Raw genomic sequence first — 10,194 nt, 5'->3', positions numbered from 1 at the left:
AGATCCTGCATGTTGGTCTTATGTTCCTAAATGATGATGTGTATAATTGTACTTGCAGCTGAGAGGGAGATTTTTTTTGTATTCTATCAGAAAGTGAGATTATTGTGGGAAGAGTGAGGATATTTTCTTGTTCGTCACATTTTTAAACTCTTTTCTTGGTTTTCGGGTGTGTTCAAGGTTCAGCCATAGAAATGGAAGTCATTGCTATGTGCTCATAAGGATTGTGAAAAACGGATAGGTTTGTGTATGTGTAATTGTGTGCAATGTCACAATTTTCTGTTTTGACACAATGTCAGCATGAGTTTTTGACAGTAGAAGAAAAACACAGTATTTCAAACTAGCTATGAAGAAATATCCTAAGGTTTGTCAATTTCAGGTTTGAATCTAATAAGAGGCAAAAATAAATTAAAAGGAAAGCCCTGCATAAAAAAGCCCTTCAAGCAAAAGCCCACCAGTAAAATCTGATTAGACATCCAACTTTATCAGTTTGTGACAATATATGTAATATGTCATATGTAATCAGTAATCAGTAATCAAACATCATTAATATCTTAAGAAGTATTGGCCACGCAGGCTTCATATTTCACCAATAAAAAGGGAATAATTCTTTATTTGAATAATGACCTCAGATGTGAATGTTAGAAGCAGCAAACCTGAGTATTTGGGGAATTGGAAACAGGGTTATGGATGGAACTGGGACACTGTATGGTGGGATCACATCAAGATACGGTAGCTAAGAAATTATTGGTTGGAAAGAAATATATACAGTCCATACCTGGGTTTTTCTGTTTAGACTGCATATCTGCAGACCAGTCATGGTCTTTATAGTAACACATTTTGCTACTGAAAATACCAATATTTGGCTCATGAGGATCACATAGACAGGGATCTCCTACCATGGTCCTTAAGATCTACTGTCGTGCAGGTTTTATGTGCATTCCTACTGCAACACAGCTGAACCAAATGAATAGCTGGTTACCAGTAAATCAGATGTGTTGGAGCAAGAATGCATCTAAAATCTGCAGGACAGATCTTAAGGATCAGGGTTTACTCCTGACATAGTCCATAAATTACTGCTTGTAACATCTTTGACAGCAACAGCTGATACCTTTGCAGCAACCAGCATGAGCCAGGCTATATAAAAAAAAAAGATTTTCTTCTTCAACATCATGGCTCTTTGGTTTAATCCAAGTCAGCATCATGATCAGATGCCTCAGCTGACTTGTTTTGATGTGTGCAAGCAGCTCAACACTAAGATACTTGCAGAGAACCGCATCTTAAGGTTAAGTCCATCCCCCTTCAGAGGAAACTCGTCTGCAGCGACTGTATCAGAGAGCTTGTTATTTTGATGACAACATATATTGTACAATGCTTAAAAGGCAAAGCACAACCTGAAGACATTGCATGTGGATTGCATCCGGTTATCTTCACACAATCATTGTCATCAGAAGTTTTATATGAGATGTATCTGTAAAGAACTTGTTGCATAGGTTGAAGATGGGTCAGAAAGATTTCTTGTGACTTACATGTAAGTCAGCTCTGTTGTCAGTTGTGCTATTTTGCAGGTAAAAAAGAGGGTTTGAGATTACCAATCTCTCTGACTTTTGGAAGGGGCAAGAAAAATCTAAGATATTGTGTTAATAATCTACTTAGCTGCAAGTCAAAAAGTATATACAAGAATGTATACAGACAGGCAGTCTGTATACATTTTGGGAATTTTGCAGTAAAACTGAAGTAAGGAAGTGCTGTAGAAGCAGCATAGTGACAAACAATCAGACAGTATGAACAGTAGTGAAATAACAGAAAACAAAAATGTTGAACTGGGGAAGCATATCTGCCCCTTATCTAGTCTCTCTCCTTCTGTTGGTCCTTATTGGAGACTCTGCAGACTCCTTTCTGATTGGAGCGAGCTGGAGATGCTGCAGATGGGCAGGTTGGGGTGTTTTTCTGATGTTTAGACAAATTTAGGCAAATTAAACACTGATTTTTTTCTAGGTTCTTAAAAGTTATGTTATGCTACTGCTATAAGAGGTACATTTATATGATGTTATAGGAGATTAATCTATGTAAAGCTTCTTAGCAGTGACACCTAAGAGGCTTATAACTGTTAAGACCAAGTTATATAAGTAAATAAAGAACCACAATGACATATAAGTAAATAAAAAGCAACCATGATGCCATGATACCTTCTATTAAAGTACTTAAACAATTACCCTCGTTTAGTCTTTTTGATACAACTAGAGAACTTTACTACTTCCCGTCAGCAAACCAGACTGCTGACGTTGGTGCTTGTTGCACCCTTCACCAAAGTCAAAACATATATCTCTTACCATCAGCTCTATGTGGTGATTCAGAAAGTCACTCGTTAAATCTAAAGTATATGTGAGTTTGTGCACCAATAACTCTAAGACTATCACAAAGAGGTGCTAAAGCATAAACATACTATCCAGTCCACAGAACTGAAGTCCAGTTGTTTTTTAACCTCTTTTTAATTTCATGTTCTAGATGATTGAAAATCTAACCCCAACATAAAATTGCTTAGATCGATTAATCAAATTCCAGAGCAAAGGTACAGGGAGTGGACTGCTGAGGACTGGGGTAAAGTCCTTTTCTCTGATGAATCCCCTTTCTGATTGTTTGGGACATCAGGAAAACAGCTTGTTCGGAGAAGACGAGGTACAGTATGCGCTACCACCAGTCTTGTCTCATGCCAAGTGTAAAGCATCCTGAAGCCATTCATGTGTGGGGTTGCTTCTCAGCCAAGGGAGTCGGCTCTCTCACAGTCTTACCTAAAAACACAGCCATGACTAAAGAATGGTACCAGAATGTCCTCCGAGAGCAACTTCTCCCAACTGTCCAAGAGCAGTTTGGTGATGAACAATGCCTTTTCCAGCATGATGGAGCACCTTGCCATAAAGCAAAGGTGATAATGTATCTAACTTTCTCAGGGAACAAAACATAGAGATTTTGGGTCCATGGCCTGGCAACTGCCCTGATCTTAATCCCATTGAAAACTTGTGGTCAATCATCAAGAGGCGAGTGGACAAATGAAAACCTAGGAATTCTGACAAAATGCAAGCATTGATTGTGCAAGAATGGACTGCTATCAGTCAGGATTTGGTCCAGAAGTTGATTGAGTGCATGCCAGGGAGAATTGCAGAGGTCCTGAAAAAGACGGGTCAACACTGCAAATATTGACTTGCTGCATTAATTCATTCTAACTGTCATTAAAAGCTTTTGTTACTCATACTATGATTGCAATTGTATTTCTGCATGTTACGACAACATCTGACATGCACACATGAAAACCAGACGGCAGCAGATCATGTGAATATATAATATTTGTGTCATTCTCAATACTTTTGGCCATGACTGTATGCACTAGTCGGTGCATTGTGGGACATTTAAAGTCCACTACTTTTCCATCCACTGGACATTCGGACACTAATCTAAAATGGCATTAGGGTGGACGTTTGGACACAGCTCCAGTGAACTGCATGGTTACCAAGCAAGCAAGTTTCTCTTTTTATCAAGGCTATCTGGGCTCATTAATGTTTTAGACTTGCATTGGTCAATCAACAACTCTCTGGAATTGGTGTCATAAACGGGAAATATGGACACTGTATTTAAGGCAAATCACCTTGGAGTCAAGCTTATGGGAAAGAAAACTGACCTTCCCTGCATCCCGAGCCAAAACCCTGAGGGCTCAGCGGAGAAGAGCCAGGACACGGTCAGAAGACAGGTGAAAAACAGCAAACCCTCTCAATCCACTGGCCTTCCAGAGTTAGGACATGAACCAGGAACATAACTAACCCTCATAAAACAATCATGAATAACTGACACGAAAAAAAAAAAAAAAAAGCTAATAAATACATGTGCGGGTATTCTAATCTATCCAGAAGTTCTGCAATCACACTTTTTCTCTCACTACCAACTACCAACGTGGTCGGCTGCCTTCCCTGGAAATGCCTTTCCAAATTTTTCTTTTTCTTTTTTGTCACCTCTCATTACAAATCAAAAAATGCAGGCAATCTTTCCGCATTGATAATGAAAGCAAATGATTCGCTCCATTCTTTGAATCCTCTTTTCTCATTAGCTATCTTCCTTTGTTGCCGACCCCCGGGGTAGTGTAAATGGGGCTTATATCTCATTCTGTTTTGGCATCAAATGATTTCAATTTAATGCCTGATCATTCATTAGTTTATTCATGCTATCATATTATTATTTATATTATCATGCTATCATGATCGATGTATACTCTTTCTTTTCTTTGCTTTTTGCAAAGTGAACCTTTAATAATTGCATAGTTTATCGGAGGTTAATCAGATTATATCAGCTGTATACATAGCTGTAAATGCATAGGTAGGAAATGTGTCATGTATGGTTTGCAAAAAGACTTGTCTTGTGAAACCACTTTTTTTTAAATCAATTTCCCTTTGTTGCTTACTGTGATGGCTATATTTACAGCTTTTTATATCTCATTATTTTGGAATGTATTCATTACCATTACACTGTATTCCCAAATTAGTGTGTAGATTTTGGTTTACACTGTTTTTGTTGTGATTGTGCCAATTTCATATTTAGTTTTAGTTTTGCAGTCTCTCCAGTCCCTTGGCTGAGGAACCAGCAGTAGGCCAATGGGCTGATTTTATTTGGACCATACCACATCAGTGCTATGGGGGCAAATGGGGTTTTTACTTTATTTTGTTTAGTTAGGGTTTTGCATGTCTTGCCCCATTTGTTTCTTTTGTGGACTGATCAGCCACTATTTAAGTCCCCCGTTGTCTCAAGAAGTACTTGTATTTTTCATGTTAGAGGTGATCAACTGTAGTGCTCAGACGACAAAGAAAACCGAAAAAATTAAAATATAGTGAAAGCTGCAGAAAGTAGCTTAAAGTGAGAGATTTAAACTGGGAAATGGTTGAAAGTATAATGGGAAGACGAGTAGGACCATTAGCAACGGGCAGAGTGACAATAGCTTAAAGATAAATTTGATATTATGAGGACAAATTTGATTGAGCATTTATTTATTATGACGGGTTAAATAAAACAGTTAGGAAAATATTATTTAAATTGCATGTATTTTTATTTATTTTAGTTTTTTTCCTGAATTTCTGCGTTATGTGACAATTTTTTTGTACTGTTAGATTTGATTCTCGCCATGGAGAGCTGGAGATAGGCACCAGCTCCCCTCGCGACCCCGCTTGGAATAAGCGTGATGGAAAATGGATGGATGGATGTTAGATTTGATCTTTTTTTGGTTAAATGAAAGAAGCCTGTTTTTTTTTTGGACATACACCTGTGCCTGACTGTCCATCACTGTGTCCTGACTGTCTTCTGCTTGCCTCTGCATTAGATCTGACAATCAGATGTGAACTTATCAGATGAGATTTAAGTTGAGGAAATTGCAAAAAGAACATACATTATTCTACTTACCAGTAGAATAATGATTAGCAATATGTTTACTGATGGTATGTTCAGAAAGATTACATTGAGAATGTTTTAAGTAAGCAGTGGAAAACGTTGTTTTAAGACTCAGTAACTGCACAAGAAGTTCACCAGGGAATGTTTGAGATGCAATCCAAAAAGGTCATGATTCAAGACATTTACTGCCACATGCATATAAATATCTGTAATTTTGTCATTGGCTTGATATTGAGAATGTCTGATTCTTTTTAAGCTTTTCAGTGTTATAAGGTAATATTCATGCCATTGTTCAGATAAATATTGAAATTCACTCTTGCACCTTTGTGTGAATATTTATTGAAGCTCCAATCTATTCTTTCAACGAAACTTGTTCTATGAGGAATCTTTTCTAGGGAATTGTTTTGCTTTAGCAGTCAAGAAATTCTGCCACCTGTCTACCCTAGGTAATTTCGTCACCATCAGATCAGTTCTATGGCTGTATGATTGCCTACAAACTATATGAACAGCAGATCAGTGCACAATTTTGAGTCATCTCTGCACTCACTGCTTTCAGTTCAGTGCCTGATTTGACTCACTGAGGTGACTGTGAGATAGAGTTAACCACATGCAGCTTCACTGGAAAAAAGTTGTAGTTTTTTGTTTTTTTTGCTTTTAGTCCTTGCATCAGACATTACATTACTTTACATGCAATAGAATAATACAACAACAAAAACATTATGCTGCACTATGCAACAAATGTGTTTAAATGTTTCCCACAGGAGTAGTCACAGCACAATGCGAAATAAATAGTTTTACAAAAATTATCATGTTCTAATATTTGGATTATTATCTTCTGGTACTGCTCCCTTATTTAATGATAATGCTTGGTTGCTGTTATTGTGGTTCTTTGATTGTAAAAGGTTATAAAGTTTCTTTCTTGCTTGCTTTCCTTCTTTGTCTGTCTGTATGTCTGTCTGTCTGTCTGTCTGTCTGTCTGTCTGTCTGTCTTACTCTCTTCATTTCTGAAAAAAAGAACACTTTTAAGAACCAGTAAAACATTTTAATGTCCTCCTTCTTATTCTAATTCTTTAGTTTCATTTAGTGCACTCCTTTTATTGGGTAACACTGCCCTATTAGCAGTAAGATGGGCTGTGAGGGAGGGTAAAAATGACAGCAGGAAGATTTAAAGCTCAGACAAGTTAGAGATAAACTCAGAGAGAGGACTCTTGCAAAAACAATGACTGGTAAGATGCTGTAAAGATACAATTAACTGGTATAAAATAGATACTTGTATGAAACTTTCAAAAACTTTCAAAGGTTATGCATTGACTATTACTTAAACTATTAATCTTGGGTACTTTATAGTGTGAAATTTCAGACAGATTTTTCTGTTTAATCTTTTATTGTACATACATTACTGTATAAATGTTATCCTGTTCTTTACCAATTTCCTCTTTTAGTGTATTCTTTAAAAACTATTTTAAAGTGTTTCAATTTTTCTGTCCTTAGGTAACGACACAGAACAGAATTCCTCTGCACTGACCGTGGCTGTCAAACATGTGCAAACATTTTGTGTGGTTATCTACTGCCTGATTGCTGTGGTTGGGACTGTAGGCAACGGCCTAGTCATCTTTGTGACAGGCTTTAAGATGAAGAAAACTGTCAACTCCGTGTGGTTTCTCAATTTGGCTTTGGCTGATTTCCTTTTTACGGCCTTCCTGATTTTTTCAGCTGTCTCTCTCTATCAAGATCACCACTGGCCCTTTGGCCAATTCATGTGCAAGCTCAACAGCTTTGTGAGCGTAGTCACCATGTTTGCCAGTGTCTTCTTTTTGACAGCAATAAGTGTGGATCGTTGTTTGTCCATCTGGGTGGTGGTGTGGGCACAAAACAACCGCACTGTCTTTAAAGCCCAAATCATAAGTGCTGTTATCTGGTTGGCTGCAGGGATCTGCAGTACACCTTATGTCTGCTTCCGTACTATAATAGAGAAAAATAACGTTACAGACTGCTTTTATGATACAGAAACAAAAAATAAATGGAGTCTGGAAATTTTCCGTTTCATAATGGGCTTTCTTATTCCATTTCTGGCAATACTTTTCTCCTCTGTGGCCATCACCATCCGTTCAAGGCGTTTGCAACGGCAAAAAATCCAGAGATTTCATCGCATTGTTTTCTCTGTTGTTTTGGCATTTTTCATCTGCTGGCTGCCCTTTCATATTTTCATTTTTGTAGACAAAAGCTCCAATAATGAGTATCTTGTTCAGATTGGAGGTCCTCTAATTGTATGTCTCGCCTTCATAAACAGTTGTCTGAACCCCATCCTTTATGTTTTCATATGTCATGACTTCCAGAAGAAGCTCAAACAGTCCATATGCCATGTTCTAGAGAGCGCCCTGAATGATGACCATCTGTCTTTTGTGTCTTCAAGATCTCTTGCATCGCACTTTTCACGGATTACTCGAAAGTCAGATTCTGCACCCCCAGAAGACAAACATGGGAACTAGGGTTTCCCAAGAAAATAACATTGTAGAGCAGAGGTTTTAAATGTATGGGTTCTATGTTGTGGTATGACAATTCCAATTGTTTTATTAGTTTTGGGATTTTTATTCTTTTTTTGTTTTGTATGAACAAAACTTTTCACAAGTTACAAGGCTTTTTAATGTTTTTCCTTATTTACTTTTTTAAACACTTTAAATAGCCATTTTAAACCATAAGTTTCTGCAATGATACTCTATGATGCAAGACAGAATATTGTAATATATCATAATCTTTCACCCTATGATGCAGCACTGTTGCACTTGTAAGCTAAAGTTTATGCTGATGATTGCAATTAATCAAAGTGACTATCTAGATTATTTGTGCTCTGTTTTTCACATTTGTATTTTGAAGTTCAGTCTCAAAATACAGGCTGACTTGAATAAAAGACTCGACTGCTGAATTTTATCAAGGTTTTTATTAGTGTGTTTTTCTGATGTTCTGGGTAGTACAACAGTTGAATATTAATTACTTTTCTATAGCTTTCAAAAAGGTTTTAATAGCTTAATAACAGTTAAGTTGAAAGGCTCAGTTAGCAAAGTAAATAAACAACAGGCAGTTTACTAAAAAAATTTACACTCTTTTTTTTTTAGTTTAAAGATGTACTGCTGAACAGGAAGATGGAGCGTATGCAGCTTTTAAATGAGTAATGATCTGTTTTGTTTTTGCAATTTCAAAAAAAAAAAATTATTTAACCTCAGATTTATGCTACAGAACTTAAGCTGAAAAAATTTTAAGAGAAAAGATCAACTGAAATGCTTGTGACCAACAATGTTAGGAACATTACTTTAAAAAAAAGTTACTAGTTCCTTTTCTCAAAAAAGTAGCTGACTTTGTTACTGCTAAATAAAAGTAACTAGTTACTAGGCAAAGTAACTAAGCAGTTACTTTTCAAAATGTAATATATTGATGAACTTGTATGACTTTTCTGTTATTAGAACTTTCAATTAAAGTGGGAGTTTAATTATTACAAATAGAAAGACAGAATGCACCGTGCCACACCCATGTGCATGCCCAGAGAATCAGACTTGAATCTGTGTCTCACAAACTGACAAATGGGGGCTATATGGGGAATGTGGTTAATACAGGAAAGCACATTATACACATCAGGCTAATTTAAGGGCAAAAATAAATAAAATATTTACTTAAACTTGTGAAATTCACCTTTGAAGGACCTTATCACACAGTATCCCTTTAAGTAAGGCATATATCTGTGTACCCCCTGTATGATGGATTTGCAGGGTTTAAAATTTCACAGCTCCCTATGCATGCTCTAACACTCTACAGCCTGATGTGATGCGATCGAACTGCTCACCCTGTACCTCCAAAAACTGAGGTTATAGTGTTTTGAAATTATGGCCCATGTGACTCCACTACTATACACCTAGGATCCCTTACACCATATTTTGAATTGACCGTCACAAATTTGGGACAGTTATTTTAAATTGGGAAATCAAATTGGAGCAGTTGTCAGACCTTGCTTTTTTCAGTTAAGACAATTGGCAAAACAAGAACCCTTTCTTTCACAGTAGCCCTTTGAAAAAGTTATCCATGCTTTTATTTCATATCGATTGGATTACTATGATATCCTCTATGTTGGTGTGTGCCAGTCTTTGCTGTCTCACCTACAGCCGGTGCAAAACACAGCTGCTCATCTGGTACTCTGAAATATGATAACATCACTCCTGTCCTGGCCTCCCTCCTCTGGCTACCTCTGCATTTTAGAGTTGATTTAAAAATTCTTATCTTCGTTTTTAAGTGCTTGAATGACCTTATCACATCTTAGCGCTCATATCTTCTTTACCCCTACTTGCATGCTCAGGCCCTCAGGTGAGCAGATCAGCATCTCCTGCAGGTACCAAGGTTTGAGAAGTAGCTCAGAGGGGCCAGAGCGTTCTTTATTGCTGTTCCGCTTTTATGGAATAGCCTCCCGCTGCACAGTAGGGAGGCTCATTCACTGCCAAATTTTAAAACACGGCTGAAGACATTTTATTCGCTGGCTTTAAACCCTGGCAGAACTTAGTTGTTGTGACCTTGATTATTTAATTTGACAAAATTTACATTATTGCCTAATTTTATGTTTTTATGCTGTATTTTATTATTTTATTGTGTTTTATTCTTTTTAGCTATGTTCAGCTCTTTGTTTTCATCTGTAGCTGTTTTAAAGTGCTATATAAATAAAGTTGTTGATGATGTGACGATTGTGATGACAATGTTGACGATGATGACAATGATGACTATGATGATGAT

At 37.0% G+C, this 10,194-nt stretch overlaps 1 protein-coding gene across 1 annotated transcript; it reads left to right on the top strand.

Annotated features, from left to right (window-relative positions):
- Positions 1-6,569: 6,569 nt before the first annotated feature.
- Positions 6,570-8,337, top strand: LOC107100711 (C3a anaphylatoxin chemotactic receptor-like). The gene is made up of 2 exons (XM_015399301.1): positions 6,570-6,650; positions 6,916-8,337. The coding sequence occupies exons 1-2, from the start codon at positions 6,644-6,646 to the stop codon at positions 7,911-7,913; spliced, it is 1,005 nt and encodes a 334-aa protein (XP_015254787.1). The 5' UTR covers positions 6,570-6,643; the 3' UTR covers positions 7,914-8,337.
- The last annotated feature ends 1,857 nt before the right edge of the window (positions 8,338-10,194 follow it).

Source organism: Cyprinodon variegatus, unplaced genomic scaffold, assembly GCF_000732505.1.
Source record: "Cyprinodon variegatus isolate N-32 unplaced genomic scaffold, C_variegatus-1.0 Scaffold1003, whole genome shotgun sequence".
NCBI lineage: Eukaryota > Metazoa > Chordata > Actinopteri > Cyprinodontiformes > Cyprinodontidae > Cyprinodon > Cyprinodon variegatus.
The sequence above is the reverse complement of the archived record's forward strand: the minus strand, read 5'-3'. Positions and strand labels throughout refer to the sequence as shown.